This window comes from Lissotriton vulgaris, chromosome 5 (genome assembly GCF_964263255.1).
Source record: "Lissotriton vulgaris chromosome 5, aLisVul1.2, whole genome shotgun sequence".
In the NCBI taxonomy this organism is placed as follows: Eukaryota; Metazoa; Chordata; class Amphibia; order Caudata; family Salamandridae; genus Lissotriton; species Lissotriton vulgaris.
In genome coordinates this window covers 992,174,991-992,198,465 of record NC_141693.1, presented here as the reverse complement: position 1 = coordinate 992,198,465, position 23,475 = coordinate 992,174,991, and the positions used below count along the sequence as shown (strand labels likewise).

The window sequence follows — 23,475 nt, the reverse complement described above, 5'->3', positions numbered from 1 at the left end:
GTAAATCATACTTCTTGAACAAGTGGAAGCTGTGATATTATAAATCTCTTGGAAACACTGTCTGGGACGTACTTATCAAAAGTGATAGTTTTTAATGCTTTCATATGCAATAGTGAAAAAAAGCAGGTAAAAAGAAATATCTGCCGAAAATCACACAATTTAGTTACGGGGGAAGCTGCAATGAATCCAAGTGTTCTGGTTCCATTTTTAACAAATCATTCATTGAATGGGCATCTGTTTGTCTCTCCTTTTTATCTCCAATGTTAAGGTTCTGTTTTCAGCTCTTTGTCCATAAAGGTAGAGCGAGGGTGGCAGGCAGAAGGCATATGAAGGCTTGGCTTGTTATGGGCTCATGGTTCCAATGGGACCTCGAGTTGAGCCAGATCCAGGCTTCAAGCTCGAGGCAGGCTCGAGCTTTCAACGGCTCGGCCAACTCTATCTTAACTCTCAACTCAGCTCACTACATACCTCTGCACCACTTTAGTAATCCTTTTGAAGTAACATGCAGTTTATCACTGCATCAGGTATTACTGTTTCAGTTGTGAAATGTACATTGCATATATTTCACCTGCACAAATGATTAGATTTAAACACCATCACTTCGTTGTAGGAATAGTATAGGTCAACAGAACCCTTGAAGGACGACAAAATAACTTTACATAATTCATAATCATGATAACGAAAACACATTGGAAAGAGAACAATGAAAGGGTACATTCCATTTAAAAGACTTCATTTACCAAGACTAACACGGCGCAGGCAGAGTAACGGGCAACAGTAATGTACGGATGGCTGCTAATTAGAAACAGAGACAAGAAAATCAGTCAAGGTGGTGTGTAAATGTTTTCATTTTTATATTTTTAAGATTTAACTGTGTTCCGGAGCATAGACGATTAAGAAATAAAAGCAAAATACATACATCCCACCCTCTATCTCTCTCCCAATCTATCAATACCCGGGATACCAGTAACTCTGGGTGCAGGGGTGTTAGGAGGTTACGAGTGACACTTACATGGCCCCTTAGAAACTTGCACTGGTAGAATCAGACGGCTCAAGCCCATGCTTGAGCTGAATGCTTATGGCAGTGTGTAAAGATCTCAGTTCTCTGAAAAGCGTGCGTTCAGTCAATATTTCACAGCAAAGCTGCAAAACTGATCATGCACAAGTTTAAGTGATGATTTAAATCCATGCATAAAATAGAATTCGAGGGATGCTACAATTGTGGCCATTCAGTCGACATTTCTAAAGGACTGTGAAAACATGATCATGTACTGATTAATACTGGGCATTGGTGCAAATCTGGGTATGCAGTTAGAATTACTGAGTGATGATGCAACTCTGAGCTTGCATTAAGGATTATGGAGGGGAGTGCATATTCAAACATATACTAATAATGAATGATGGGGCAAATCTAATTATGCATAATGATGGTAATTCTGAACATTATGTGGGAATACTTGGTACAATGGTGTCCTCCGTAATGCTTTCTGTGGCATAATGGAAGCAAATCTTAATATTCTGTAAACACTCTTGGCGCAATGGTGCCCACTGGGGCAATGGACGGGTCACCTACAGTAATTGGTTAGCTGGAAATGTCATTCACATTTTTGAACAGCCCAAAGGGCAGTCAATTGGTGGCTGGATTAGCTGTCGCCATGATTGATGGCATGTCATCAGGGAGGGGCAAGCTCCAGGAGGCGTAGTATGTCTCAATCTGTACCACCACTGCCCAAACACACCAGAGGGGGTCTTTCCAACAGTGCCGGGGCTCCATTGCCACCTTACCAAACAGTTCGCACTCCTTGCAGTATCTGGGATGTTCTTTCCAGGCTGTGCATCCCCAGACTGCTGAGCAGGGTATGCAGGGCATTTCACGGACACGGAAACTGGAAACAAATGTCAGATTCAGAGTTTTGACGGTCTTTGGCCAGACGCACTTGGACCAGTACCTCTTCCCAAGCCGAAAGTGAAGAACCTGTACCTGTTCCCTAGCTGAAAGTGAAGAATCTAGGCATATGGTTGTCAAAATGTATCATTTGACAGCCAGACAGCCAGCCTCACGGTGAAATGTGTTGGTAACCTAAAAACATGGAACAAGATCAGGGGCCTTCTCCGTGTGAAGAAGCCAGGAAAACAGTAGTCCAGGCCCTGGCCATGTCCAGACTGGACTAATGTAATATGTTATATCTCAGAGCCACACAAGGGAAGTTGAGAAAACTCCAGAGGGTGCAGAATTCGGCAGCAAGTTTGCTGCTGAACATCACGAGACGCTCCACTATGGGACCAGCCTTCCTAAACTACACTAGATCCCGCTAAGCAAGAGAGTGTCCTTTAAAGCCAAGTGCTTCTGCCATAAAATCTTGAATTATAAAGGACCTTATTACCTATATTATCTGGTGAAGCCTTATGGATCCAGAAGTCTCAAGTCTGCAGGAGCCGCGTTCACCATAATCCCCATCGTGAAAAAAGCACCCATGGAAGAATGTTCCTTTAGTTTTTTGGCTTCCAAAATGTGGAACACCATGCCACTGGATCTGAGACAGGAATTCTCAGGATTAGTCTTTCGTAAGAAACGTAAGAATTGGCTTTTTTAACAAATTTAGGGCGGAGTTGACTGCGCATTCTGGCTCCATACTGGAGAATCAATTTCTAGCGCAGGAACACTCCGAATGGAGTAACCAGGCGCTTTATAGATTTCGTATTATTATGATTAATTTATTTTACAAAAGAAGGTTAGTGCTCGTCATCCCAGGAAAAAGATAAACCTTTGAAAAGTACAGTGCGTATTTGAAATATAAATAAAACACATGGAATATGTTACAATGTAAGGAAAAGTCAGCCTAATGATTGAAAATCGTATTTAAAGATTGCAGCAAGAAAGGATTGTGGGAATGTACATGTGACAAACGTTTGTGGGTACTTCAATATCCTGCTCAGCAACCTTTTCTTCAGAGAAAGACTGGATCTTCATCCACTCTGGATCAGGTGCTTCTGAGCAGGGAAAAAGGGCCTCAGTGCAATACTTTTATTAGTAACACAGACCAATGTTGACTGGGTGTGGCGTTGGAGTCCTTTAGAGCAGTCTCAAGGTTTAGTGCTCAGCTCAGAGAGGAAACTAAGGCTGCCAGGGCTGAGCACACAGCATTGTCTGGGGAATAATTTGTGAAGGCTGCAGCTCCAGTGGCAGCCGCGCACGGTGCCTTTGGTGATGGCATGTCTAATAACATGCACAATTATAGTTAAGTGTTGTTTTCTTTGGTTAAGATGAGAATATTTTTGGGAGATGCTTTACTTGATAATACCAGTTTGGTTACTGTGAACAATCCGATAGGCACTCTCACGCTGCTTACTTATGATGATCCTGTTTTCGTTTAACAATAAAGTACTGAAATAAGCCCAACACCAGCAATGTAATGGCCCCAGGGCTAGATTAATACATTCCGATAGTAACAACTCAACTAACTGGGTAGGATCTTTAAGGTCAGGTGATTGAGTTTCAATGCACGGACGACAAACATTAACCGGGTTGTAAGTGTCTGACTGCTAAGGCAGCCAAGAACAAGAAAGAATCCAGGAGAGTCAGGTTGGATGTAACCGGTAAGAGTGCTTTCAGCTCATAGGCACTTTCCTTCGAGTACTTGGAACGAAGCATAAAATACACAAAGGTTTGGGATCCAAAATTGCAAAAGGGTAAACAATACTCAAGTTACGAAGGCACCTCTCAAGCAAACGTTTCTCAGATTTGTACTTGTAAACCTGCAAAAGCAACCCTTTACATTCCCAGTTTTATAACCTATGCCACATCACTTCAGACATCTAAAATAGGGGACATAGCTATCAGAGCAGGAGGAACAGAGGCACCAGGACCCAGGGACTGAAGGGTTACTGCACTCCGATTAGGGCTCTCTTTTACTATACAAATTAGCATTTTCTAGATAACTCTAGAACACGGAGTTCGGTTTTCTAGAAACCTTGGCAATAAGCAGTGGGGTAACAATCAATCATGCCATTTATAAAGCGCACTACATACCCTTCAGGGTCTCAAGGCGCTGGGGAAGGGGGGTGCTGCTAGTCGTCGATGAGCCAGGTCTTGAGGAGTCTTCTGAAGGCCGGTAGGTCTTTAGTTTGCCGTTGGTTGGTGGGGAGGGTGTTCCAGGTCTTAGCGGCGAGGTGGGAGAAGGATCTGCCGCTGGCGGTCGCTCTTCGGATGCGGGTATGGTGGCGAGGGCGTGGCTGGCGGAGCGTGGCTGGCGGGTGGGGGAGTAGAAGTGGAGGCGTCTGTTGAGGTATGCTGGGCCGGTCTTGTGGAGGGCTTTGTGTGCGTGGATGAGGAGTTTGAAGGTTATCCTCTTGTCGACGGGGAGCCAGTGCAGGTCTCTCAGGTGGGGTGTGATGTGGCTGCGGCGGGGGATGTCGAGGATCAGACGTGCGGAGGCATTCGGGATGCATTGCAATCGTCTTAGGAGCTTGCCCGACGTTCCTGCGTAAAGGGTGTTTCCATACTCCAGCCTGCTGGTGACAAGGGCCTGGTTGACCGTTCTTCTCGTCTCAGTGGGGATCCACTTGAAGATCCTGCGGAGAATTCGGAGGGTGTTGAAGCAGAATGAGGAGACGGCGTTGACCTGCTTAGTCAGGGAGAGAGTGGAGTCGAGGATGATCCCCAGATTGCGTGCGTGGTCGGTAGATGTCGGGGTTGTTCCTAGGGTTGTCGGCCACCAGGAGTTGTCCCAGGCTGAGGGGGTGGAGCAGTGGAGGAGGACCTCCGTTTTGTCAGAGTTCAGCTTCAGCCGGCTGTTCCTCATCCATTCAGCAATGGCCTTCATTCCTTCGTGGAGGCTGGTTTTGTCGTTGTGAGGGTCTTTGGTGAGGGAGATGATCAGTTGGGGGTCGTCGGCGTAGGAGATGATGTTGAGGTTGTGCTGTCAGGCGATGTGGGCGAGCGGTGCCATGTAGATGTTGAACAGCGTAGGGCTGAGGGAGGAGCCCTGGGGTACGCCGCAGATGATTTCGGTGGCAGTGGAGCAGAAGTGGGGGAGGTGGACGCTCTGAGTTCTGCCGGAGAGGAAGGATGTGGTCCAGTCCAGGGCCTTCTCTTGGATTCCAGCGTCATGTAGACGTGTTCTTAGTGTGCGGTGGCAGACCGTGTGGAAGGCGGCTGACAGGTCCAGGAGGATGAGGGCCGCTGTTTCTTCATTGTCAAGCAGGGTCCTGATGTCATCCGTGGCGGCGAGGAGGGCGGTTTTGGTGCTGTGGTTGCTGCGGAACCCGGACTGGGACGGGTCCAGGATGCTGTTCTCCTCAAGGAAGCGAGTCAGCGGTTTGTTGACGATTTTCTCTGTGACCTTTTATGGGAAGGGGAGATGGGCTTAAAGTTCTTGCGGTCCTTGGGGTCCGCCTTGGGTTTCTTGAGTAAGTCTTTGATCTCGGCGTGTTTCCAGCTTTTCGGGAATGTTGCTGTCTCGAAGGAGATGTTGATTACTTTCGGGAGATGGGGTGCGATGGCTGTGCTGGCTTTGTTGAAGATGTGGTGAGGGCATGGGTCTAGCGGTGATCCGAAGTGGATGTTGTGCATGATCTCCCTGGTGTCCTAGTCGTTGACGCTGGTCCATGAGAGAAAACGGTTGGAGCAGGTGGTGGTGGGGGCGATGGTTGTTGGGGCGGTAGTGGAGTTGAAGCGGTCGTGGATGTCGGCGATTTTTCGGTGGAAGAAGGTGGCCAGTGAGTCGCACAGGTCTTGCGAAGGCGGAATGTTGGTGGTGTTGGAGCTTGGGTTGGAGAGTTCATTCACGCTGTTGAAGAGCTCTTTGCTGTTGTGTACGTTGTTTTCCATGCGGTCTTTACATGAAGCCCTCTTTGCGGTTCTGATGAGTTGGCGGTGTCTGCGGGTGGCGTTCTTGTGGGCTGCGTAGCTGTCCGGTGTTCGTTCGCGGAGCCAGTTCTTCTCCAGTTTTCGGCATGTTCGTTTGGAGGCCTGGAGGTCTTCGGTGAACCAGGTGGCTTTCTTGTTAGTGTGGCTGTTGGAGGGAGTCTTGAGCGGAGCGTGGGTGTTGGCGCATTCGGTAATCCATTCTCTGAGGTTGCGGGCCGGCGTGTCAGGGTCGTAGGGGTCGGTGGGTGGGCACTGAGCAAGGGTGGTGGTGAGCTTGTCTTCTGTGACCTTGCGCCAGCAGCGTCGAGGCATCAGGTGGGTGCTTTGGTGCGTGGTGGGCTTCTTGAAGGTGAAGTGGATGCAGTGGTGGTCGGTCCAGTGGGGTTCGATGGTGTGGTTGAATGAGACGTGGGGGCTTGCGGTGAAGATGGGGTCCAGTGTGTGGTCGGCGGCGTGGGTTGGTGTCACAAGCTGTCGGAGGCTGAGGTTGTCGATCAGGGTGGTGGAGTTGGTGTTGTTCTCGAGGTGGAAGTTCAGGTCTCCGAGGAGGATGTAGTCCGTGGAGTCGAGGGCGTGAGTGCTGGTGAAGTCGGCGTTGGAGTCGCTGAACTGTGGTCGGGGTTCGGGGGGGCTGTAGATGAGGGTTCCTCTGAGGGTGGTGTTGGGGTCGGTGTGGATCTGGAAGTGCATGTGTTCAGCGGTGCTGAGGGTGTCGTTTCTATATTCAAAACCCAATGCATTTCAGGCAATTTCTTGCCCTTTGGTATTTGCGCATGGCTAATTTAGATTTATGGATTTCTAATGGTTAAAAGGCACAAAAACTAATTGAACTTCTGTAATTGATGATTTTCAGTTACCCTTGACGACGGGCAAGAAATTGCCCGAAATGCATTGTGTTGGGATCGTATTTTCAAGGAGGCCTGGATGGGCACATGTCAATACGTGAAGTTTCCTAAAATACATTACGTCTAATATGTGGATCGAGTAGAAGAAAAGAAAAAAGCATGACAAACATTATTGTAAAAATTGGATGAATATGAAACAGGACAAATGGATAATTATCAGTTGGATCTAGTATTTTCAAAACGCAGTGCGTCTGGGAGTGGAGCGTGAATTCCACGCTCCCCACATGTTTAGACACGGAGAGTAGACATACATTCAACAGACCAGGCAACACTAGTAGTATTCACTAGTTCCTAATTGGCTTGAAAGGATGGGTATTTGTGTATGACATGGTGTTCATTGAAAGGGAGGATAGTGACCATAATGCCCTTAGTATGTTGCTGCTGGGTTCCCTAGCCAATGCCCCTAGTCCCCAAAGTTTTGCCCAAGTTGGGGATGTTACGTTCTCAAACAATGGAAAAGCCATTAGGTAGGGATGGGTTAAAAAGCACTCCGAGGTCCTGGTGTTAATGGAGAACATGGCTAAGGAACAAGTAGAGATTTAAGATTGCCTATCCACATCGGAGAAAGGCTCGACTATGGAAAAGACCAATTAAGTTCTCTTTACTAACATAAGTGACCTTTTAGCGCACGGTGATAAGCACGGATTGACGACTCAAAAGGAAACCCCTGGGTACATCAAAACTTGTAGGGTGACTAAAAAAGGGCTTCTGTCAGCAGCAAAAACTAAAAATAGGCCCCAGTTTCTGCTGTGTACGGCAATTTTTAAAAAGGAATTGGCACATTGCAATAGGGACTGGGAAAACACACCCTGGGACGAGCTGCCCTCTGTCTTGAGTATTAAGGACAATGTAAGGCTCTGGTTCACTCTGGCATTGAAAGAAAAAGATGGCAAGAAGGCAGTAGAATTTTGTATGCAACCTCACAGTTTGGGTGTCCCACCTTAGAAATATCTATTCCTGTAGTGGGGATCTATTATTGGTGGATATCGATTCTTTGTTGGCAGCCAAGCTAAAAGATCAAAACACCATGGAACTTGAGTATAGGGAAAAAAGATTGGGGAATTATGTATAGGGCTTTAGTAAAAGAACAAGGCCCGACCAGATAACAAACACGCCTTTTAATTCCCATCTGGAAGTTTGGGGCCCCTATATAAATCACCTCTCGAACTCCATTCTAAAGGGTATGAAGATCCCCACATCCCTGGCTTTCCGACGAGATTATTCCAATCTATAATAAGGGCCAACACAGTGTGCAGAGTTACTATCGCCCTATCAGTTTATTAGATTTTTCACATAAGATCTTCTGTAAGCAGGTTTTAGTACGCCTTCTGGACTGGCCTGAGCAGAATAATGAATTATCTGAATTACAGGTGGGGTTCAGAAGTGGTGTTAGCACAGTAGATAAGACTTTCAACTGCATATTCTGGAAGGCTTTAGCAGTCAACAGGGGTACAATTTTGTCACCTTGGTCGACTTTCGTGAAGCTTTCGGTCTATTCCTTAGGGCAACTCTCTGGTCAACTCTAGATAAGATGGGCATTCCTACTAGCATTCCTTGTCCGGCTTCACGAAGACAACAAAACAAGGGTGAGGTGGGGGGGGGGGGCAGGGGCAACTCACTGACCCTATAAGAATTGTGCAGGATGTCAGGCAGGGTTGTGTTTTGGCCCCTAATGTTGTCATTACACATAAATGACGTAGTGGAACGGCTGGATAGATATGATTTGTGATGCTCCCAAAGTGGCAGGTGGGAGAGTGCAGGTTATAATTTGAGAATGACTCTCCTGTTTTCTAAATCACTCAAAGGTCTACAGTAGCTCCTGAATGATTTTAATAACGTTTGCAAAGACAGTGCGTTAGAGCTTAATAGCCGCAATATGACATTTATTATATTTAACCCTGCAAAAAGTAAAAACATCAAATGCAGTTTGTATGTCAACAATGACCCTATTGAACAGGTTTCAACCTTATTTAGTTTTAAAATCAACACCAAACTTGGATTGGCTAAAGCAAGTATAAAAATCTCACTGCTCTTTGCTTCATTACTCGACAACATTGCTAAAGATTCACAATAAAACTAGCTCAAAGACAGCTGCCCCTGCCATTGAGATCTACAATGCAAAGGCACTGGGAGCCATCTTCTAAGGCTCCGAGATTTGGAGTCATGCCAACTGTAACATGTTAACACTAGCAAAAAACAATGTAATTAGGTCCCTTTTCGCTCTTCCCTCGCCTTTGATCGCATTGCATCTCAATATGGCAGTTAGGAAAATCTCCCGGAAAACAGAGTATAGGGCTTTGCTTTACTGGCATAGACGTTGGATCTCGTCTGCTTTGAAAGAATATAGGGAACCCCTAAGAGATCTTTGGGACACAGCTGGTGCCCTCAAAATCCAATGTCTCATGCTGATCAGTACTACTCCAAAGAAGCTGGGATTGGAGAAGCTTTGGCAAGGCCGGATGAATCAAACTCCATATTTAAAAGGGACTTTAAATTGGCCTACTGGGAGTATGTATCTGTAGAAATTATTGGTAGCTGTAGAGGTACGCTAACTACAGAATGTATCTACTTCAAAATGCTCCCTGTGTATGAAAAGAAATTATGAGGGCCCTTGTGGTTAGGAAACAGTTACAATTTAGGCATCAGTCACTCCCCACTATAGGCTTCTGTTCCAAGTGGGCTAATGTACAATATGTGATATGAGTGTCCAGCGTGCAGAGGGTCTCCGGAGACCATACCCACACCTTTCGTTTTTTTGTCCTTCTTATGCCCGCCAGAAGAAATATGGTTATTGCCCCTGTGCAGGAATCTGGGAACCAGAAGCACCTAAAAGCTTTTAAGATGTTGAGGACGGACAGTTCCAGGCTGGTGGTATTCACTCTAGCAAGATGCCTGGATCTGGCCTTCAAAGGGTATACGAGCAAGTGAACAGTATCTGCCATAATAATCATGTGGGAGGCTGTGGGCGAGCTTTCTTCATTTCATATCTAATACTGCTGCATTCTTTTTTAAATAATCTTTTATGCATGTTATCCTTTTGCACTACTCACGATTTTGCGACTGTATTTTTAAACATTTGTTTGAAATTTAAAGCAGGTTTTAACTCAAATTTAGTGGTACTGGGCCACATGTCTGATGAAGAGTCTGAAAGGAATATTGCACTTTATTATCTAGTGGCCTGCTGCTTTTTTTGCACACCCTTTGGGACTAAAAGGTTAAATATGATGGGGACTAATGCGGGTACAGAGAAGCACTTGCACTTTATTTGAGCAGTCTGTACTGTGTATAGTTGAGTCTAGGTCCAGCAATATAGGTTGCACATATGAAACCGCAACCCCACATTACATTACATTACCGTTTTAGAAGAATGGATGGATGGATGGACCGGCTTGCCCCTAGGTACACAGCCATGTTTGTTTTATGTGCTTCAAACTGAGCCTCTGTATAATTAAGAAGGTCTAGGGAAATCTATATGATGCCTTTTATGAAATCTTGTGGTTCAAAATGTACAATGCTCGTACTGAGAATTCTTGTTTTCTTTGACATGCCTACCGATAGGACTGTTTTATAGATCTGTATTTGTACTTTTATGATCCTTGGTTGATCGAAATAAAACTTTAAAACTGACTGTCTACCTAGAACACTCTGGGATTTCCAAAGGCATTAAACCTATGTTTTCACAAACTAAAAGTAAATATATAACACAAAAATAATAAATCCAAGCAGCGTCCTGCTCCTTGCTGGGGTAAGTGGGTGAACGATTAAGTGCACATTCCTCTTTATCATCAACAGCTGTTTAGGCAGATTGTTTTGGAAAGTGAAAAAAGAATTTTTCCAGCCCAGGACATATTTATCCCATTGCAGGTACACAAGGAACAACTCAACTATCCAGTTTCACATGCTTTGGAGCCGTTTTAAATATAGGCATTTTTTAAATAAAATATTCATTTTGTGGAATTCGTGGCCTTTGCATAAAATTTGTGTGATCAAGGCAAAGATCTGTAATACTAACAAATTATTTTACACTACATATCAGCTTTATTTCTTATTTGTCCATAACTGCAATGCTGAGATGCCCGTTCCAGGGGTTCCAGTTGACTATTTCAGCTCCATACTATTTTTTAAGGGTCTTTTAGACACCAGCAATATTTTTGAACGTTGCCAGTAGACAGAGCAGAGTGCATGGACAGTGGGCCTTAGTTTTCAAAATCAATCTCACTTCATAATCTTTTCAGATTAGGGCTTTATATACTGTACGATTTTGCTGTAGCTCACGTTCTGCCTGCAAAACATTGCAGCTTCTCCCACTTCCAAGTGTGAAGAGGAAGCAACAACAACTATTGAGAAGGAGGGTGTTTGGGGAAGCAACATGGAATACTGAGGCATTTGCTTGTTTGTTATTATTAAAGAAATATCAATGGAGCCTAAGGGGCAAGTACTCCTATGCTGTGCTTCAACATAATTAAAGAGCGGAGGTGTTGAGGGAGGTAAAAAAAAAACCAGACAGGCGGGAAGGGGGTGAGACAATACTTTTCTATTAATGAGACCAATCCCGATCAGATGGCAGAGGACTATTACAATTGGATCTGCTTAGCCCTTAATGATAATATTCCCTTTAGGGGTCCGTAAAAGAATAATACAAAGATGTCTCAACCCTGGTTAGGCGATTCACTTAGAACCATCAAACAGGAATACCGAAGACAAGAGCACAAATGGCGCTCCAAATATAAGAGAGAGGAGAGGGAAAAGGATGAATCTTGCCTAGTTAGTTATAAAAAAGCAATCTTGGCTGCCAAATCTAAATATTTCACATTACAAATAAAAATAGTCACTAACGTATCCAAAACCATTTTTTAAAACAATAAAAAAAAAACTGACTACCCCAACCTTATCTGTTACAGCAATCAATAATCAAGAATTCTGCAATACTCTAACCTTCTCCTTATAGGAAAAAGTTCTGACTATCTATAAAGATTTCTCTAGCAGTTACTCCACTAAGATCTCCACAAAATCAAACCCAAAGTTAGTCAGCTTCAGACACTTTACGACCAACTCAGTGGCACAGATTGCAGAACTTATTCCAAAGATTAAAGCTGAATCTCCCTATGACCCATGCCCCCCTAAGAAAATTCACCTGGTTCCAGAAGTCATAGCACATCATCCATCAGTAATCTTCTCCACTATATTTAACACAGATTTTCCCCACATCTTTGAAAGCAACCCTAGTGCTACCTTTTGTAATGAAACCTAATCTTAACATTCTGGATCCCAACAACTATCGACGCATAGCTCGGCTTCCCTACCCGGCTAAATTAGCAGAAAAAAAAAATCATGAACCTACAACTTTCCTCTTTTATTGAGGTTAATCATCTTTTAGAAGATATGCAGTCCAGTTTTAGAGAAAATTATAGTACCAAAACGGCTCTGGTCACAGCCACGGAGGAAATCAGAACATCCCTTGATGGTGGGGGCAATGCAACCTTGATCCTCCTAGATCTTTCAGCAGCCTTTGATATGGTCAACCATGAGATACTGGTTGCCGGTAAGCAGGATTTGAGGATTGGAGAGACAGCACTGGCCTTGCTAAAGTAGGTTTCTTTTAGGACGCCCGCAAGTGGTCTCAATTGCAAAATTTAACCCAGATCCATACTTCTTGCCTTGTGGGGTTCCTCAGGGCTCTTACTTGTCCCCTACCGTGTTTAATCTTTATGTTACACCGCTTGCCTCCTTGATTAAATCCTTTGGCACGTTTCTGGCGTCATACGTCAATGACACACAAATAATAATCACACTTACGAAAAGTGAACATTACTCCGGTAGCGCGGTCATTAAATGTATGAGTGCAGTGAGTAGATGGATAGCAATTGCATGAAGCTTAACTATGCAAAAACAGAGGCCATCCAGTTGGGAAATAATCCATCGTTCTGTTCCTCGAACTGGTAGCCCTCGGATTTGGGAATTAAGAGAAGCTTTTTTAGAATCTCGGCTCTTAACTGGAACCGTCTGCCACTTGAAATAAAAACAGCTGCCTCACTCCCTGGCTTTAGGAAGCAACTCAAATCTTGGCTATTTAATCAGTGATTTCCTGCAATACTATTCTGGACATAGTCGGCTCTTCTCTGCTCCGCATAGCGCCAAGACGCCTACGGCCATTCGGGCACTTTATAAGTTGCATCATTCATTCAGACATTAAATAAACTATTAAATGGGGAAAGGAGCGAGTGAAAACACAAGCCCTCATATGGAGTGTGTAAACACTATGTAAAAAGTAGTTGCAAAAAAAGGGAACAGTGGATGGACACAAGTACTTGGTCCATGCTCCAAAGGGAGGGCCAAACACAAAAAGAGGCATGACCCTTGCATGCCACAGCAAACTTCAACGAAGTATGAGAGAGCGAATTTGCAGCTAACAAATGGTAAGCCTGTGGGCAGGCTGTAGCCCACTAACTGTCAACAACATGTCTAGAAGAAACAGCTAATGTGCTGTCTAGCTGCGACCTAAAAACAGAACGTGTGACAGAATAAATAATGCAGAAGAAAAGACAATATCACACAGCTGAGAGGAAAAAAAACAAGCAAACATTGTACTAGATAGCTACACATAGGTCGAAATGATCAGACAGACAAAGCATTTCAAAGCATCTGTACTGCTAAAAGGATTGCTTCTTGGACACGATCACTCACAAAACCAACAAAAAATTCTGCTGCAATGCAAAGCCCGTTTAAAAACTGATTGCATGGTGTATACAATGGATGAATGAGCCAGAGAATTTTAAGTGCAATGATCTAAAATAGTCCACCATGTAGACCAATGGAAGTTGAAGAATGCAACTAAACAGTCTACAGAAAAAAATAAGACAAAAATACTTTTGTTGGCTAATTCGGGACGTGACTGACAATATCTAAAGCCAACGGATGGAGATTTCGGAGCCAAAGAAGCCAATGGCTGAAGGGGGCTGAACCAAAGCCCCTTACATTATGTACAGAATCCAATAGGTTCATCATGAATGGTGCAACCGCCATTACACATGAAACCACAACTACTGCAAAAATATACCTTTTCTATAAATACAATTCATAGTCATTATTACGGCAATAGAGCTATTATATAGTAATAGTTTATTAATTTGCCGTTAAACTAGATGCACTAAAAGTTGTCATTCAACTAGTTCAGATACACATCACAACTTACTTTAATTATGCCAATACATTCCGAAGTGTCTTTCATCCGGAAACAATACAAAGTTGAGGATTTCTCCCTGCATTAGATCTCTGGTAAATAGTAACGGAAGTAAGATTTGAGTTTCATTTGTGGTTTAAAGGCAAGAAGTGTGTAGTATCCTACTCAAGTTCTTGTTATGCCTTTTTCATCCCCTCGTTACTACCAAGTGTTTTTTATATTTGCATGAATTCACCTCCATATCCTGCAGCAGGCCCTGAAGATCCAGACCTCGATTGGCAGCATCCCAGTAGCGGTACGCCCTTATGTCCTTGAAGCCGGCATCCATGAACACAGCATTATGGTTTTCTGTAAGACATTAAAAGCAATCAAAGGACATGCAGAAGGAATAGAACAATATCTTACACAATATTTATAAAGCCACAAGGTCTCAAGAGCCAAAACAAAGTGGAGCCGCAGAACAGTACCAACAGGTTAGGAAACTATAGTATGGAAGGAAGCGCATGGAAAGGACCTACAGTCGAGGCTCTAAGCTGAACAAAACAGACGAAATGCAAACTTGAGAAACACCAAAATAATTTGTGCAAAATCATGGCAGAAGCTAGCTAGTAGCTTAATCTTCACTGCAATGTCAACGCAATGGTGTGACATACAGTAATCGGTCTTAATTTATCTAATGCGCTCGGAGGAAGTTGGAGTAAAAATATAATTCTCTTCCTAGTAATTTCCACATTCAGGCCCTGGAGAGGAGTTACTTCCTCAACGATTATCGATGAAACATGGATATTTGGGGAACAATGGAGAGCAAAGATGGAAGTGAGATCAGACCTGGAAATATAGTCATCTGAATTTCTGATGGATGGAAGAGGAATATTGTAGGAAATATGTCACTTCATACAAGTGTGTGCACCTATGGGTCACTGGTGCTAAAATAACTCGCACCACACTATTGTCAATTGGGTCTTGAATAACCTGGGTTGTGAGTCGGCGCCTTGTTGGTTTGTGCTGGCTGAGGAGTTGGGGCTTAAGGAATGAGTGATCGGATGACTACGCTTTTCTGCAAACATTTGATGCACTGCACTACAACGGTTTCATGTTAATCTTCTTAAACATGGTTAATTCACCATGTGTCCTCTCTGATTATCGTGGGCCTTACTGATATCTGCTCATCTGAATTTACCTATTCGGTTACTGCAGTCAATAATTAATGGTAACATTTAATCAACAATGTAAGGCACTTTTTCTGAAAGTCCTGTGGAAACGCTACGCTAAAATAAAGAAGCAGATTGGCATGCCATTGCAGGAGATCCACTTGAGAAATCCTGAGAAGGAGGCGGGATGCTCAATATGCAAAGCAAAATTTGGCTAAAATTTACTTTTTGAAACAAAAGACTACATTTAACTAGAAAAAATCCTATGTTATTTAAAGAACTGTCTGAACAACTGACACTTTAATACTAGCAACACACAAGTAGCACTATAATACAGCAGGGCTTGGTAATGAACGGCCTATTCTGTTTCACAGGAGAATCCTTAGGCCAACACGAGCCAAACATGTAACCAATGAAAATGTTGTAAAAGTAGATTACTTTTTGGGACTCAATAAAAGAAGATTTCTTTACTAGAAGGTCCCTCAAACATTTGGAGTAATGCCATTTCAAATCCTCGAGCCTACTTTGAATAGGAACATCCTCATTCTAATCGGACTGCAATAGGCAGCCCCCATATATGCATAAATCCACCAAGTCACAAGGCCAAAGCCTGAAACTGCTAACATGTTAAGAGTTCTTACCCCAGGATGGACCAGAGATATAAATAGGAGTAGATGTGTTGTTGTTCCCGTTGTACCAGCGCCTTAGGAATTCAGCACCAATGCGTAGGGCTCCAGTGCCTCCCAACGACTGGACACCTCCCACCTGAAAAAGATAGAAAAGAAGCAAAAAGCCAATAACTGGGTGGTGTGCATCTGTAGTGTTCACTTGCAACTATACAGTAGATAAGCCTGATCCCTCCACTTCAATGATCACATTTTTGGGCACAGAATAAAGATCTTCGGCCTTACCCTTTTGTTTTAATACAAATGGTTTAATTTTTCATCTTTTGGTATGTAAAGCGCGTGGACCCTGGCCACAGTGAAAACAGATTTACATAAAACACAACAGTGGTACATTTGAAACACTGCAGCACAATATATATTTTTACTTCCAGATTTGGTAGTAGGGAAACTGGATAAGTTTTCCTGGAGTCCAGGGAATATTAGTGAGACAAACAACTACTGCATCTATAATATGATCACACTTGCAGCCGCACTCCTCCTTCTGTAGAACTGGTCAGCTTACCCTGTTCTCTTTGATTGCAGGGCTGTCCTCTCCCAGGGCAATTCTGGAGGCACTGGCTCTGAATTCCGGAAGTCCAAGTATAGGCAGATACTCGTGATTCAAAGAAGCATCGTTGGCAATTATCTGTTCTGCCTTCTTCACTACAGGGAGGACCCAGGGCTGGCAGTCATTTGTCCGGTAGGCTACAAACAAACAAAGTACACTTAAAACAAGGCCCCAACAAAACCAAGCCAAGAAAGATCAACAGAATGTGTACAAGGAGTTCTAAAGAAGCACAGCTTTATTTATAGCATTTAGAAAAAGTACCACTTAACACTTTCAATAACTTCAGATTCATGTCAGCGATTGAAAACGGAGGAAAATGAAACTAAAATATTAAGATTCTGGATGAATCTACTCTTTCATTAAAAAATAATAATAATAATTTGGGTAAAGAGAGAAACGAGTAATTTAAGTGTGGTGGAAACAATACAACCCTAGAGAGTCATCAGATAATGAAGATCTTGTTTTTTTTAAAATAAAAATAATAAGTGAAAAAAAAACCACAAAAATCAGACTGGGGGCAGGAGTTAAAGCCATGGATACGTTTAAAGAGTACGGTGGTTCAAGGATGGCCTAAATAGGCCCAAGACAAGAACATTTATATATAAATCTGTGTGTGAACCGGGTTTTTTTCCACACATGGGGTGCAATAATGTGTATACTTTAGACTAGACACTTAATCAATATAGGAGCAGAATTGTAGGGAGACATGTATACTTTTTATTTTCCTTTTTTATCATATTGATATTGCAAAAATATGTTCAGGTGCCCACAAAAGTGGAAAAGGTGCGTATTGTGACTGAGTGAAAGTGAAATATAAAAACATCACTTAAACAATACACGGGACTCCAGACAATTCTATACAATTGAGGGATTTCTGTTGGGAGGGTCGACTACATTTCGATATTTTAGTAGGTTAAGATAATCATCAGGACCGAGGGAGCAGTCTGAAATCTTTGTTTTGGGGATCAGACCAATGATGAAGGCGGGGACGACGTATGCAAATTGGTCCCTCAAGTGGTTAAGTTGAACCTCAAGCTGTCGGATGCCCCAGGATGGCGAATAGGTCCAAGGAGGACGGATGCTAGCATAGATGCCGGATGAGTAGTAGGGAGGTTTTTGCTCACTTGTATGAATTAGCAGGTTGTAGGAGTTATTCCGCAATTGTAAACCCGACAGGAGAGTGACTCTTACTGTTATTGGGGCTATTCAAGGAGGAGATGGTGTATAGATATGATGTCACAATAAAATCAATTATGTGATCAGCTGATCGTCCGAGCTTAGTCTCTGCAGACTGTGTGTGAAAGTCAGAAGTTCCAGCTTTACGAGGCACTTGGAGTGATGATCGGATCAAGGCCGCTGGCAGCCGCTGCGCGTGGCCCGTGGAGCAAGGGCCAAACGTACCCTGGGGGTACTGTTTACAGGATTTAATCGTCGTGGATGGGGAGCTCTAATAACCTTCCTGATCTCAGTGTAGCCTTTACTGCTGCAGCCGCTGCGCAAAAACCTCCCTAAGATTCATCCGGCATCTATGCTAGCATCCGCCCTCCTTGGACCTATTCGCCATCCCCGGGTTTGAGGCTAGGGTGGCCCTTGAGGGACCAATTCGCATAAGTCTTCCGCTCCTTCATCATTGGTCTGATCCCCAAAACAAAGATTTCAGACTGCTCACTCTATCCTGATGATGATATTAACCTACTAAAAGGTTGAAACGTTGTCGACCCTCCTAACAGAAATCCCTCTATTGGATATATTTGTCTGGAGTCCCTTGTGTTCTTTATGTGATGTTTTTATATTTCACTTTCACTCGGTCACAATACGCACCTTTTCCACTTATGTGGGCACCTGAATGTATTTTTGCAATATCAATATGTTAAAAAAGGAAAATAAAAAGTATACATGTCTCCCTACAATTCTGCTCCCATTTTGATTAAGTGTCTAGTCTAAAGTATACACACTATTGCTCCCCATGTGTGAAAAAAAAAACCTGGTTCACACACAGATTTATATATAAATGTTCTTGTCTTGGACCTATTTAGGCCACCCTTGAATCACTGTACTCTTTAAACATATTACAACCCCAGGTTTGTTTGTTCGTTTTGCGGGGTACCCTTGTTCTCCTACACTAAAGCCATGGATAAAGCATCAGTACGAGTTATCTCAGAGTTCAAAACAGAATATTGATGTAGTTACACCTGCTAAAAGGGATTAAATTAAATACTGTCCCTGCACCCTCAGTATCACATTAAAATGTTGTCCTTTTACTTCTTGATATATTGTGCTTCACAGGACCCAGTCTTGAAGGTCCTATTGAAACAATTAGATATTGCAAGCTTATATACAAATTATTCATTGAGGTGGACAGTGGACTTGTGCAAAGAATGCATCTTTAACTGTGTGGGAAAGCCTCTGTATGAATTTTTTTTATGTTACAGTAGCGAATTGGTTCAGCTCAATTAATCCCTCTGTTTTTTTAAAATTGACTACATGTCAATCCAAAAAATCCAGAGGGATTTTGGACTTTTCATGCAAGCAAGTCTCACCACCCGAGACTCGCTCACGGTCAATTCATAGTAAAGGGAGTGAGAGTGATAATCACCAATGTCTGCCTTTTAAGAGAAGGTCACTGCTATGCGGCTAGGGTACACAGTGAATACATGTGAACATATGTGTGCAATGCATACAGATGTGCAGGCTGTGCATGGGAGACTACTGTCTGGCACATCCCAGTATATGTGCACAGGTATAATATAAACAGCAGAAGGTACAAAGTTCCCCGGAGAATAGACAAGGAAGTGTGTATGTTGTACAAAGGGAGAGAAGAGGCAGGGAACAAGACGTTCCCTTATTGGAACTAGAAGGCCTCACACACCGAGTAGGCTAGATGTCATGCTTCATCATTGGCCTCCTGCTCCTCGTCATACTGGCGCTGCAATGTCTGACGGGCGCCTAACAGACGCTCTTTGTTGGAGTTCTTTTGTTCCAGCCAATGGTTGAGTGCGTGTGAGGGGTCAAGTGAAGGTGTAGTCGTGAGGGGATAGTGATTAAAAAAGGTGAGTCAGTTCACAAGTACATTTATTCGCGTGGCTAACTTCCTTGATTAAAAAGGTGGGAGGGGAGATAGAGACTGTAAGGGGCACAGCGGACTACCTCAAACCCTCTGGTCAGGTCGACATGTTTCTTGCCCAAATGGCAATTCCTCAGGACCTCAAGTGCTCAGTACTACACAGTGATAAAAGAACAATAAAGAAAAAGAAGATACAACCTCTCTGGGTCTGTAAGGGGGCAGGCCAAGAGTAGTGTGGTGACCCTAAGGGTGTCCCTAATGGGCCCCGCAGTCTGTTCCCGTGGGGCAGCACCGTAAGGTTCGGTACCTCTAGTACGTGCAGCCAGGGCTTGTAAGCCTACCCATACGCATGGCGCTCCTACGGTAGCGCGGAACGGCTGGTATAATATCTCAGAAGAAACTCTTCAAGGGGTGGTACTGACCTGTGGTATGCATCATAATGTGAGTGGGCATCCACAGTTTAGATCGAACGAGCTTATTAAAGACTTGTAGTGCTTATACTGTATTACCCATTATATGCTAAATCTGCATAGTTTCACCCCAATTGTGTCTACAGGGTCCAGCTAGGTATCAATATAGGGATAAGCATTCACCCATGGGTGTAGAATTACAGTCCCAGATATTGTTTTAACAACCCTTTTAGCACATAAAAAAATGGTCATATTTTCCTTGCTCCCCTCAATATGAAATCCCTGACCTTTGTCCCCCTCTACTGGGGCAAATTAATTACCCTGCTCTCCAGCAGCCAAATCAAATGCCCCTTCACACAATAGGGCCATTACGAGTGCTTGACCCAGGTCCTGGAAAAGGAAGGGGTGGTTAGGAAATCTGCATCTGTTAATTAGATTGCCACAATGCACCTGGACTGGGACAGCACAGGTGCCACACAATGCAAGCCAGAGGGCAGTCTTTTGACTGAAGGATTTTTTTTGTATGTTATGTTTAGGAGAGGCTTGCCTTTGGGGGGGGGGGTATCAGGCAGCTGCATCAGTTAGGGGCAGACCTGAGGTTTTCAAGGAAGCTTTTTCTTCGGACAACTTGAAGTCGCTATATTCGAATGTCCAAGAATGCCAAGTAGGAGGGTTGGGACAGGGATGCAGTGATGATGTGATGATGTGGCACCCTAGGATTGCCCAGGGACCCTGGCTTCCAGAATGAGTAAGAAAATAGTCAGTCAAATTAGACATCTATCACCTTTTTGTTCCTTTCAAACTGTATAGTGCTTTAAAAATTCCCAATAGTATGATATCAAAAGAAGTGGATACCGCAGTACATACAATGACCAAAGGGCCTCTTGTATCACCAGGTCAAAACCCCCTCACAGACAGGGGCCCCCACTTGGCCGATACCCCATTAGGTGTGAAGAGAAAGGACCCAAGGCATTGGGGCCAGCAGGTTTATGTTGAAGAAGCAAAACATGGACGGTGTGCTCGCGCACTGGCATCATCTTTTTTTATCTCTAATGACATACTAGCCTCGTCACGTGTCAAACATCCTTGTGGGCATACAGTCACTGTAGTGAGTTTAGCACTTATAAAAAAAGAAAGTGTGACATTTAGCTTGAAACGGTAGACATTCCTTGATGAGATCTACACCCATGTAAGAGTTCAACTTCACTTGGGGGTTGGGCGAAGGGGGGGGGGAGGGGGGGGGGGGAGTGTCCTAGCCCGGGTTTGCTGCAGCTTCCAGGACAGACACAGTTCTGTAGCTAACTTGTGCTGGGCTGTACTGCAGAAGAGGCCTCAATGATAGTCTCCTACTAAGTATTTTGCAGGCCATCCAGATTGAAGTGCATAAAAAATTTGATTCCGAGTGCGGTGGAAGTAGGGTTGTGCCTAAAAGAGAAAAAAATATTTTGCAACAATTTTGTGGGACTTTCACCTTTAGGTAAATACATATGAAATGTAGTGCACACACCTTAAATTAAAAACAAATGTGAAGTACATTGTTCAGCTATGAAAGCTCAGTAAGCTATGCAATTACTGCAGATGTCAGTGTGTGTGTGTAACCTGTTGCCAAACTGAATCCTGTTATGTGCACTGGGGAACATTGGCATGTGTTCATAGTGCTTCGAAGTCTCAGAATACAATTGATAGCAATACGAGTATGCAAGCCGCTAATTTAAAATTGTATTACACAGTATAAGATAGGGCGGATCATCAAAAGCTAGTTTCAGGTAGAGGAGCCTTTGTTTTTTTATTGGTTCTCTTGTCTCATGTTATTGCTCTATCTCTGCTTAATCAGCCCACTTGCAAGGTGCCCATAAAAGACATGAGCCCCGATTGGAAATTGTGGGGAGCAGAATTCTCTGTTCCATACAATCAAAAAAGATACACTGGTTTGGGTTTTTGAAGTGTGGGGTGACTGAAGAGACTCATTTATCCTGTCTATTTTACTATAGTCACCAGCTCTGTCTTTGCTCTTGCACTAGAATATCATCATCATATAAAAGATAGCAAAATAGATCATCAAGATCAAGCATAGATATTGATTTTACATAAAGCCGACCAGAATAGCCTGATAATTCAAATTCCCTGCCTACTATAATCTTTTAGACCATGCTTAAGAAGATATTTAGAACCTGTTGGACAGTCACAAGATCTGCCAGGAGGGATAAGCCCACGGTGCCAGTCTATCAGACAAAGGATCTATACCCTCTTTAGAGATTCTCACCAGCCTGGCTGAGATTTAAGTGCTGTGAGGACAGCTAACTGGTGGCACCCCCTTCACAGCACTCGAAGCTTGCTGAGGGGGCTCCATTTCTAAACCATCCAGTCAGAAAACTTCTCTGTATTGAGAAAATAAACCCTTGAAGTGGTAATTTGTTGGCTCAATGTAAAACACAAAGGGCCCGAAGTGCAGGGAGAAGAACGAATCTACTTTTTCTCTGCTTGTATCCACCATGCCTTGGACAGAGAAACGGAGTGACAGTAGCAGAGGGATGGTAGCCCCGCCCTCAATAGCGTATGACAAGGATCATTATGACTTGGCACACTCCTGGCAGATCACCAGCAGCGCTAGGAGAGGGTTGCCTCGCTGTAAGCATGGTCCTTTGGCCAACACTTAATAGAGCAGAGGTTTTTTGATTTGTTTTTTAAACAGAATCACAGTAGAGTTTTGGTGGTGCTCCTGGTCCGCCATACTCAAAACAAGCTCCTTAGTTTCACCTGTGTTTCTGCTCCTGGTGCCTTGAGCATAGCAGAAGCCAAAGTCTGGGAACTGAACAGGAAACAGGATGTTAAGGACCACCGCTTGTTAAAAATAAAGACGTGGGTGTTGAGGAGTTTGGGATCAATGCATGCCTTCTGACTAATCTTTTTGAAGCAATCTACTTTGATCTGTGGATCCTTACTCACTGTCGTGGTTAATCTCTTCCAACTTTACTGCAGACAATGCCATTACATTGGGTAGTAGCAACGCTTGCCATTTACAGCCCTTAGAAACAGTGAAACTGCGATTTAAATGGCATTGAAAAAACAAGACTAATATTATGATGTACAAGAATGCTAGAATACGCCTTCTCACTAGCAGGATGTCACGCAACTTGCGGTGTCGGATGACTGGTTTACAGTACTAAATTAAAAAGAGCAAATTAGAAAGAAAAAAGCAGCAAAAAGTCAAGTTTAATATGAAAAAACACTGAACGGGAAATATTCATTTCATGTTCACAGCTGTGAACAGATTTAGCTTTCAATTGAAGTTTTAACCAGTTTACTTGATGTATCGCTTGCTCTCCACTTTAGCTACTATAGACTATACTTTCTTTTGACAGTCATTGGAGAAAACGATCCACCCTCTTCCTTACCTCGATTATTTGAAACGGCACAAACAATCTTTCAGCAGGATTGCTGCTAACATGAGGTTCTTTCGGCCACGGTTTCCTTTTGCTTAACACCTTAGTAACCTTGTTCAGGGTACCACAAACCTAGCTTTCCTATCCATTGCCTATAGAACCAATGGTGACAAACGAAGTACATCTCTCCCAGCAAAAAAAATCTGGCTGACATTTAGTAACTTTAAACAAAATGCTTTAACACAAAATATGGTGGTTATTTAGACTTTTGTCGGAACCC

General features: G+C 43.5%; 1 protein-coding gene across 1 annotated transcript in view; it reads right to left on the bottom strand.

Moving 5' to 3' along the window:
- Window positions 1-23,475, bottom strand: part of GOT1 (glutamic-oxaloacetic transaminase 1) — a 102,484-nt gene that overhangs the window by 57,745 nt on the left and 21,264 nt on the right. Inside the window, exons 2-4 of the mRNA XM_086922603.1 lie at window positions 16,294-16,475; window positions 15,747-15,870; window positions 14,190-14,302 (exon numbers count right to left, since the gene is read on the bottom strand). Of these exons, the coding sequence (XP_086778729.1) occupies window positions 14,190-14,302; window positions 15,747-15,870; window positions 16,294-16,475 (419 nt within the window). The remainder of the gene's footprint in view (window positions 1-14,189; window positions 14,303-15,746; window positions 15,871-16,293; window positions 16,476-23,475) is intronic.